The following is a 10,974-nucleotide window of genomic DNA, read 5'->3' as shown; positions in this document are numbered from 1 at the left end:
AGGAGCCACAGCTGTGTGTCACTCATGCTGCCTGCCCTGGCTTTGGGCGGCAGAGAGCCAATGTGCGTGCTGTGTCCCCTCTGTGGGAAGTTGGGACTCAGTGCCATCCCCACTATTGAAGACTGTGGGAGCTCAATCAAAGGCAAATGGATGTGATTTTGATGAGTTCTCTACAAACATTTACTATATATACATTTATGGCCAGGTTAGACTTAAAGGTTTACCTAAAAAATTTTCAATACAATCTTTGTATTAAGGAGTCGATAGCACCATTTTGACAAGTTTTAAAAATGTTCATAGCTCCTTTTTCAGTACTTTTCAACCAGAAGTTGGGAAGGTAACCTATAATCTTGGGTATGTAAGCTAATATATATATATAAGTATATTTTCCAAATCCTACATGCACTTGTTTTTGGCTAATGACTTGCAATCTAAACTACTAGAGCTGTAGGTCTCTTGTATATAATGGTGCCCAGTCATCTAATCCTCCATGCTGCGATTGAGCCACTTATGTCCCTCTAGTTCAGTAAACTTTTGACAACCCAGGAATACAAATTTCCCCTTGAAAAACTAGAAGAGACATACAGATAATGCCACATAGGCCTGAAAAACCCTAGTAGAAAGGACTCCTTTCTCCGTGCCTGCTGAGTTGTGCTTCCTGAACCCTCCCTGTACATATGTCTTAGCGCCTCTTCCATCACTCAGGCGATAGTCAATCTTTGTTCCTTCTTTCATTTGCCCTGAGGAATGCAGCCCTTCACAATCACAGACGTGATCTGAACAAGCAAAGTGGCAAGACAACTAAAGTATATACATGCTGTAATCTGATCCTAGCTGATAAGTGTGAAAAAGTACATTTTTTGAAGACATGTGAAATACTGCCTGCAATGAATGATAAAAAAAACGGGGCTTACAGGAGAGTGTAAAGGAGCAAAAGAAGAAAGGACTTGACCAGCTTGATGTTTGAGGAACGCAGTTGTGAACATTTTAAATTTCATCATCTGAGACTTAGCTTTTTCTGTACAGGTTATCTTTGGAAGAGTAAACGTGCAGGTATGATTCTATCAGCTCCTTCAGGGATTGCCTTCTCAGGCCAGATCATTTGTAAAGGGTTAAAACATCCATAGCAGAAGTAACCTTGATGTGGGCCGCCACTGACAAAGCTTTGGCAAGTCCTTAGGTGATTTCTAGAGTCACAGAGTTATTCAGATATTGGAGTTTTGCAAAATGGACTCAGATAATCACTGTCATTATTTACTCTGCTTTGTCAGTGGAGGTCTGGCCAATGCAGTCTTTGCATCCACTGATGACTTGCAAAAATGTTTTTGATGTCTTGGGTGATTTTTATTCCACTTAGGGATGCCCAATTAGCAAAGTGCGTAGATCACAGAGGGCTAGGTACTCTGAGGTATTGCTGCACATGTGTCTACCCAGAATAGGAAAAGAGAGGTCTGTTGGATTCAACTTTGCCCAAGATCTGAGACTTGTGCAGACAGCAACACTTCCCTTAGAGTTCAGTCTTTCAACCCCGAGCTGTTCCTTCACCACTTTGGCATTTCTTCACTAGATTTCTCTGCTAGATGCGTGCCCCCTTCCTCCCTATCTGCAGGCACTCCCCACCCTTCACATCCAACCTGAGTTCCCCACGAAGCTTTCCTTGATCATTTCAGGCAGAAGGGAGCTTCTTTCCCTCCCTAGAGGGCTTGCTGCCTGTCTCCATGTGGCACAGGCTACAGATAAGTACTTGTCTCCAACTACAAAGCTCACTCCTAGAGGAGGTGAATTCATCTCTGACTCCTTTGAACATAACTGTTTCTCAGTGAAAGTTTACTGAGACAATGGTTCCTGGGATGGGCTACTCTTGGAAACTTCAAAATTAGCAAATAATTTCCTTAAAAGCGTGCTTGCAATAGAGGCCTAATAGCCCCTAAACGCCACTGTTTAAAATGGTTGTAAAGGAAACTTAGCTATTCATTTCTAAGGGAAGCATGTGACCTAGATATTGAGAGAAATGTAGAAATGTTAATTTAAGCCCATTAACAACTGCCTTCGAACTGAGCATTTAAGAAAAATAGGCAGGTAGGAATGTAGAACCCTAATCTACATTTTACCTTTTCCCTCTTCCATTCTAATTGTCTCCCTCCTACACACACCAACCTTGAGGAGCTGGCAGACAAGTTATCTCTTTTTTTCCTGAGTTCTATAGTGTGTCCCAGTGGTTACATCATATTATTAACTGCGGCAACAGTTTAAAGAAAACAGTATATTATTTAATTAGAGTCATGATATATTTTAGGTGTTCCTAATACCAAGCTGATAATAAGGTTTCTACTCAGTATCTCATTTGTAACCTTTGGCTACAGATGTTCAAAGTCAAACACAAAGGTCGCGCATGTCTACATTTCTCAATAGCAGGGGTGCCCTGCTTCCTCTAAGGCAGATACTATGGAATGAATAATTTCTCTGTGGCAGAAATAGACTAAGAGAAGGGCCCTTCTAGGATTTCTAAATGTGGAAGAGCAATAAAGGAAAGCATTTACTCAAGGCCCCTCTTTTTCAAAGATATTAATTATGTAACAGAAAAACATGGGGCTTGAAAAGTAGCTTTTTTACATAAAGGAATTGGCCATTTGCCCTGCTCCCTGAGCTATTGATGAGCAAGTCATTGTCATGAAATGTCACATAATAGAGCACATTATTTCCTAAAAACGATTAAGTGAAGATCCAATTGATAGGAACTACTTGAGAATATTCTGAAGGACTCAGAACCAAAGGGCTCTCTTTATTTCTTAGCTCACTAAGTAACAGCTCCAGATTGACTTAAATGTGAACAAATGCCAGTGTAAGATATCATTACATGATTTTAAATATAAAAGGGGACATTTGTAATACTTTCAACAATAAAGATAAATTAAAAAAAATAATAAATATAAAGATCAACTTTCTACAACATGCTCAAAGTGCCAAAAAGCTTTTTCATTCCTCTCTCACCCAGGTCAGTCCATACTCTTAAGTTTTCTTTTTCAGGAATGATGCAATTTTGAATTTTTAGTTCTGTAGGGAAAGTTTACTGTTAGTAGTACTTTCAGCAGTTACTGTGGTAAGACCATCTGCAACAGAAATAATGCTCTGTGAACTTCCTATGAAGCAAATGGGAATAAGAACCTTAGGCTAAGGAGAAGAAATACGATGACTGGGAATCTGTATTCCTGGATGTCACCAAAAGGCATGGGGAGCCATGAAAAGCCAGGAGTTTTTAGCTTGTTTTCATCATTTTTTTCTGTAAAGGGCCAGATAAGCATTTTAGGCTTTTTTGGGCCACATGGTCTCTGTTGAAACTACTCTATACTAGTAGCATGAAAACAACCACAGACAATATATAAATACATGAGAATGGTCATGTTCTAATAAAACTTTATTTAAAAAAACAAAAAAACAGGGCTCTGGTGGATTTGGTCTGTGAACCATGGTTTGCCTAACTCCTCAAAACTGTTGTTTGGAGATTTAATTTTTTTTGTTGGGTAATTATGTGAAAATTACTTTTTAAAAAATGCACATACGTTTTATATGTATATCACAAAGACCATAGATAAAGGAATGATTGGCATTCAAATAAGAAAGAGTCTAAACATTAGCCCCTAACTCCTTTACTAATAATCCCTTTTCCCTGATTCCCACAGTTCATCCGACATAAGGAATCACTTAAACCCCTGTCTGCTGTTCCTGCTCAGAGAACTCAGGAAATGTTAAAATTTCAAGGGAAACACAGTAACATCTGTTACACATCGAGTGCAGTGGTATTATTATGTTATTTGGGCCTAACTACTTAATCAATGGCCATGTTAGGTAATTCTTTTGGCTTTAGGGGGACCATGAAAATATTACTGAGACCAGGTACATGAACAGAATCACCTTAGGAACTTCCAACAAAAAGAATAACCTTGACAATAAAAATGAAATTGTCACTCATGAATATGCTATCGGTACCCTATGCTGCTGCATTTTAGCTGCATGATGGGCTATAAAACAGCTCAGGTTAGAGCAGGCAGTTAGGAGATGACAGTTTTCAATTTATAGTCATACTTGCTTGTATCCTTTACAAACCAGATTAACTTCTATACGTGTACCAAGGAAAAAACGAAGAACAAATCCAGTTAATTTTTATCCACAACTGACTGTCAGAGCTAGAGTACTTAGGGAAAACAACTGTCAAAAACTTTAACATGAATCCTATTGCATTTGAGTAACTCGAAATAATCTTTTAAATGGACAATAAAGATTATTGTTTAATCTGAATGAAACAAACTGTCATTTTTTTAATACAATGAATCATAGCAAAGATTCCATGGATATAAATATTCCATATCCATGGGTTTTTCCAAGTTGAGATGTCCATATCGAAATTTCTTCAAAATATGCTGGAAACAATTATTAAGAAGAACAGTGTGATCCTGCAGTCTTGGCACTGCTGTTTAGTTTCAAACTAAATTCCGGGCTACCTAGGGCCCCGCAGTTCTGCAGCCAGTGTGGGATGCTCTTGTCAGGGTTTTAGAGAGGATCTCACAGTCCTAGAGGACAGCCTGATGGCCAGACACATGGAACACAACAAAGATCTGGGACAAGTGGTAGCAAACCAAGACACTGGGAAGAGCAAAGGATTGGTGGAATCCCATTTTCCATTACTGAGTAATGGCAATATACCAATATTCAAACAGTATCGCTTTCAATCAGAGCATGGCAAGAGATCTCCTTCCATTTGGCTCATTTGAGCTCAACCAGGTCAGATGCCTGGAGTCTTCTCTAGAGCAATGTCTGATTCCTGCGAAGGAGTCAGATGGCCCGCTGTCATGGGAAGACTTGCATCCTGCCCTAAGTGGACCTCGGGACCAGGTGACAGAGGAAAAGCTGAGTGTAGAAGGAAGTTAAAAATCAAGCAGTCAAATCCTCAAGTACATCACACACATTTATGAAAATTGGAATTTTAAACAAGGAAGCATAGATTAGTCAAGCTTGTTATTGCTCTCCAAGGTAAGATTATAAATGGTTGGACTTTGTGAGCTGAGATGATCTGATCTCAGGTGACTTCTGAAAGGTGTAATAATGACAAAACCTAGTCCTTAATAGATCAGAATATAGGGAGAGAAAATGCTGAACTTGGTTACTATGGGTGGGTAGCTGATATCTCTCCTATGGTCATTTTTATTTTTTCTATTTGTCATGGAAGCAGAAAATTCCCCTGAGTTGTGCCAAGGGAGGAATAGGACTTTGAACAAAATGACAGAAAATTATTGGGTACATTTCTGCTTATCATGTGGTTATGAATATAATACCAACACTGAGATTTTATGTGCATAAGTGTTTAAAAAACACTGAAGACACGAACACAGAGTCTAACCATTGCACAGTATTTAACCAGTAAGTGAGTAGATGTTAACCATGACCCTGATCAGGAACATACCAGTGATGAGCATTCAGAAAATGAGAATATGACCTAATATGCAGTAATTACAAGGATATTACAAATCCTATTATATAGGTAAATGTCTGGAAACTTTGCACCATCTAAAATAGTATACTGAATACTCTGCAATGACAAGTAAATTACATAATGGCATTGTAATTATGTAATTGACTCTGCTCAGTGTATTTATGTCAATTATATGTGGAGTTAACCATCAAGAAAATCCTAGTGCTGATTCACTTCATTTGCTTTTTTCTTTTTTGCATTTGCTTTGCAAGAACAATCTTAAAACAGAATAAATGGTTTACTAATTTTATTCTTTGCCTTTTCTGGCATTTACTTTTTTTTCTTTCTTTCTTATGAATTTGAAATGCAACCAGATGCTTCTGCGAAAAAAATACTGAATTATGAAACAAAATGGCTCTCTCTAGATCTTCAGTGTGTGGGCAACCCAGACGGTTACCTTGCATGTGAAACTGGAATAGGGAATGCTAGACATTCTAAGTTACAAAATGTGTTTAAAATGTTATGTAATTGAGGTCACAGTATAAGGCAAACTGCTCTTTCTTTTTAAGTCTGCCACTAAAAATGGCTATAGAACCTTGAGGATTATTCTAAAATAGCAGTATGTAAGAAATATCCAAAAGTCTTTTGAATCAATGTGTAATGGCAGTGTTGATTAAACCCTTCGAAGAAAATCTGAAAAATGCCAGCCGATGGTCATATGCACACTTGGGGGCTGATCGTCCTCGCCGTGGACTCTTCCTCATGCAAATTTCGTATGTTTTCATAGATTTTTAGAAAGGGCTCTTGTCTGCAACACGAGGATGGTGCCAGCCTGGCCCAGGCCTACAAAATCCTATTAAGATTCTGTGTGCGGTCCTTCCTGACTGCGGACACCCACGGTAAATACGGGTGCAGGAGAATACTAAGAGCTTCGCGGCAGTGCTCAGGAGAGACCAGCCTGTAGTCAAGATTCCAGGGCCAGAGCGATCGGAGGGACTGTGGCCAACAACTAACAATGTCCAGAAGAGTGCTGTTCTCTCAGAGTCATGCTGGGAAACACTCCTCTGAAGCGTGTGCCTAAGCGGACGTGGCCAGGAGAACTTTTACTTATTTCAGTCTATGAGTATCTGACACATTTCCCTTTTGGCCTCCTACCAACTCATCAGCGTGGGAAACTGAGGCAGCTCTAATCTAAGCACAGAAATTCAGGTGTCATTTTGCTTAGAAAATACTCTAGAAGGGCAGTGTTTCAATTTTGTAGCCACTAGTCACGTGACTACTGAGCATTTGATTTACTAAAGGGGTTAGTAACATATACTGCTTTTCAAAACAGTATAAAAATAAAAAAAAATATTTTTTCATATTGATGATATGCTAGAATAATAGTTTGGATTAAAATATACAGTTAATGTTGCCTAATATTTTTTGTGTGTTTTTAATGTGGTTAAGAGAAAATTTTAAATTACACGTGTGGCTTGCATCATATTTATATTAGACAGCACTTGTTCTAGATAACTTCTTCAACCATATAATTCTAACTTCTACATTATTTATGCATTCATGAAACGAATCAATGCTTACAGTCTGAGAAAAATCACTGGGGTTCCAATTAGGTTTTCAAATGGGGGAGATCAAGATTGTCCTTCATGGTAAATAGTCTAAGTTATGCTATGCATCTGAACGTACCTGAAAACAAAAATCAGTGATGGACTATGATAATTATCAGCTCTAAAGTGCAAAACATAATTTATTGTTCTTTGCTGAAATTCCCGTAATTCTTTTGCTTTAAATATAATTTGACTATATTGTTAAATAGGGGTAACATTATGAAGTAGTTCGTCAGAGTAAAGCTCTATCTGCCATTATTTAGCTAAGTAATCTTTGAGAGAGATAATATATCCCATTTCAACAAGTAATATCAATGTTTGCTATTCTTTCAAAATGTTAACCCAGTTACCCCAACTTAGGTTGTATTTCTATGAACTCTTAGATTGAATCTCTTGGCTGAATGAACACATTTTTATGAAAGCTTGACTTGTTTTCCACTGAAATAACTAAATCAGCCACTATTTAGGCATTATCAGGACTTAATCTTTAACATACAAGTCAAAATGTACAACTCCCATTGATTTTTAGAGAGTGCAATTTACCGATTAAAAAAAAAAAGTAAATTACCTTCACACCCTCAAGTATTCATCAAGGAATAGGTACGTGCACTCATTTTAATGGGTCAAACCCTTACACACACGCTGGCCCGGGCATTTCCAGTGCTGTTCCTGCCGCCTGTAGGGCCAACCACCGAAGTCAGCCCTGCGTGTTGGGTGATATATCGGCCCTTGAGCAATATGGGCGGACTGGGAGCGATGATATATTCTGATCTTCTGACTCATGCCACTGTCTAATAAAATCCCTTTCCCTCTCTTCTTCCCATCTGTAATACATGGGACATTTACTGTATATACCTGTTAAGTCTCACTGAGAAAAGTACATTAGGCAATTGATCTTTTACAATGGAAATCTTAATGCTTAGTAAAAAAGGCATCCTTAAAGATTAAAAACAGTGAGCCCTTTATCATAGCTGAAATGGGAATTTTGAGAGAGAATAAAGCAGAAAGAGAAGAAATAGAGAGGAGGAGGAGAAGTACTCTCTACTAGTTAATAAAAACGAAATAAAACAAAAAGTAGTCTTTCTCTGAGCCCTCACTTAAGGGCTATTTCCTCCATGCCAGTGACCTGTCAGGCCCCTAAGCTATGGAAGTCGAGAAATCCTACCTTGTTTTCTTCTCAGGAGAAGAGCACTGAAGGAAGATCTGTGCTTGGAAAGCCAAATGTCTACCAAGGTCCGATCACCCCAGAAACTAGACCTTTCATTTCATTGTTCAATTTAATGGTTTTGAGGGAGCGCCAAAATAATTTTTTAAGATCTCTTTTTTTCAATGAGGATTTTTATGTGATACTCATTTTTATTGTCTACCATTTTGTACTTTGAATAGAATTCTTCTTTGAAATTAAGAAAATGTACTAGAAATGTGATACATAATTAATTTCATAAAAATGTTCATTTTAAACTAGAAATAAATCTGAGGTACTTGTAATTTAAGTGTGATTTCTATACAGGGAAAGTGTTCATATGAAAATCAAAGAAATATACTTTGGAATAAAATCCTAGTAAAGTCTAATGTTACACCTTCTCAAGTCTGATTTAAAATCAATGTTCTTCCTTTGTTTTTTTTTTTTGTTTTTGTGTATTAAGAGAAATAAAAAGTTGCACTGTCCTAAACTGACATGAACACTTTCAAAACTACATTGCAAAATGTGGGCACTTCATTCCAAGTGTGAGAAAAAGATATACTAGCTTTTCAGAAATATCTCTAGTTTATAAACAGTATATCTAAATAACCATCAGTTGAAGGGGGGAGGGGGAGACTTTATAAACAAAAATGTTTCCTTATTCTAGTAAAGTCAATAATGAATGATCTTTTAATGGAATACTATTCCCACTCTATTCAGTTTGGCACCACCTGTAGGGTAGATATTTCTAAATATTTGAAACTTGGTAATTATGAAGTTTATCCATAACAATGCTCCTACCTTGAAAGTTGTACACACTCATTTAATAAACCCAGCTTTACCTGAAAAATAACAAGGAGCCAACCTTTGTTATTCTAAGTCCTGGTCTTATCTCCCTTTCTTCCCTAAAATTCTTTACTGCCCCCTAAGTGTTGTCCATCCAAAGGACATCTCAATAGAGAACAGGTGAAGAAACAATTTGTAAAATACTTTCCCCAGGATTGTAAAATGGCAGAATTTTATGACAGAACATGTTCGGTTATTAGTAATATAGTAAGGGCAAAATAAAAAAGCATTCTCCACAAAAGCTTTGGAGCATGTAGTTTCATGGCCCTTAAAGTGTGCTTCAATTTCTTGCCACTGCGGATCTGTGGAGGTTTTTTTGCACATACCATACAACTATAACATATAACCATCTCCTTGTAAACAATTTGAACACATTGGTGATAATTAAAATGCAAATGTCATAGGAACACATCTGAGAGCACTACTTAGTACTAGCTGAGGAACAGTCCAAAGGGATGAGATGATAAATTTCCAAAGGGTATAGGATGGTTAGGTTTTCAAAGCAAAAACCATTTGTTAATATTTACTTCAAATGTGTGCTACTGGTCCCTGAAAAATGCATGTTTTTAAATGTTGTGTTTACTTGTAATTTTAAATTTAACTCATCGGTATTAGGTATCCATTAATACCATAGAAGACACTATTTTTCATAAAGCAGTCACATGCATGGAAGTTAGGATTACCAACTGATATACATGTATTTTTTGCACCTCAAAAACAATCACTATAGCGCATCTCATGCTTCCACACCTTCCTGGCTGACGACCGAATGCGTCCAGGGTCCGGCTTCCAAAGCGGACGGGAGCCCGCTTAGTTCTCTGGCAGGACCCCGTCATTCTGCTGAGCCCCAAAGCCCAGAGCAGGGTCGTCTTGCCCTTTCTGGGGGGCCGCTGCTTCCGTCACAGTCTTCAGCTCCTCCTCCTCCTCCCCCTCCTCCTCCTCTCCTTCTGGGGCTGCCACCTCTGTCCCGTCCTCCGGCGCCTCGGCAGCATTCGCATCGGCCTCTTGGACTCGCTCCGAGGACGGCGCCTCCGTGGGCCCGGCCTCCGGCCTCTCGCCGGCCATCTGCGCCCCGTCCCCTGGAACTCCCTTCTCTGGAGCGGCGCCGACAGCTTCGCCGCCGCCTTGGACGGGGCATGGCTCTTGGCCGGCCTTGTGGCCCTCCTGGAGGCCGCTATGGCTACTGCTGGCACTGCCCAGCCGCGACGAGGCCACCACGGCCTTCACCGCCGCCTGGTCGGAAACAGAAAAGGGTCAGGTGTCACCTCCACTGAGCATCCCAGGTCAGAGCCCAGTCCCAGCTCTGCATTTAGGCAGTTTGCCTTATACGTCAGTGCTCGGTCTTTCAAAGTAGTATTATACCAAGATGGTCCTATGAAAACTCATTTGGAGAATAAAGAAAAATCTCTTTAATCTTGAACAGGTCTGTGTATTTAATTTTCTTAATTGAAAGCCTGAGTAAATAAATGTGTTTGTCCAAGGATTACCAGTTTTCAAAAATTTTAGACTGTGTTTCCCAAAGTATTTGTTTCATGAAACACTGGTTCCATAGATGTATTATAGGAGGTGCTATAGGGATAAAAGAGTTCCAAGGCTATTTAATCCAGGGTATTTCGAATTAGTTTAACCCTGAAGCCCTTCCTTCAGGTGTGTTTAGTATCAGCCTGTAATTGGTGGCTGCGTAGAGCACTATTTTTGACCCCGAGCTGTTCTCTGGGATCCCTGTATATACGGCCGGTCCTAAACAATATGTAAGAGAAAAGCACCTAGTCTCTATTCCACATATACTGTATAAAAATAGATATATTTTTCTGGATAATTTTCTATGTCATTTTAATTTTTTAATTTTTACCAAATATGGTAATTACCTG

At 38.9% G+C, this 10,974-nt stretch overlaps 1 protein-coding gene across 2 annotated transcripts in view; it reads right to left on the bottom strand.

Moving 5' to 3' along the window:
* Nucleotides 1-6,999: 6,999 nt before the first annotated feature.
* Nucleotides 7,000-10,974, bottom strand: part of CAMK4 (calcium/calmodulin dependent protein kinase IV) — a 138,182-nt gene continuing 134,207 nt past the window's right edge. For both annotated transcript variants that reach the window (XM_087815488.1, XM_087815489.1), the window contains one exon: nucleotides 7,000-10,336. In XM_087815488.1, coding sequence (XP_087671614.1) covers nucleotides 9,914-10,336 — 423 coding nt within the window. In that variant the 3' untranslated portion in view covers nucleotides 7,000-9,913. The remainder of the gene's footprint in view (nucleotides 10,337-10,974) is intronic.

This window comes from Miniopterus natalensis, chromosome 3 (genome assembly GCF_054644295.1).
Source record: "Miniopterus natalensis isolate mMinNat1 chromosome 3, mMinNat1.hap1, whole genome shotgun sequence".
NCBI lineage: Eukaryota > Metazoa > Chordata > Mammalia > Chiroptera > Miniopteridae > Miniopterus > Miniopterus natalensis.
The sequence above is the reverse complement of the archived record's forward strand: the minus strand, read 5'-3'. Positions and strand labels throughout refer to the sequence as shown.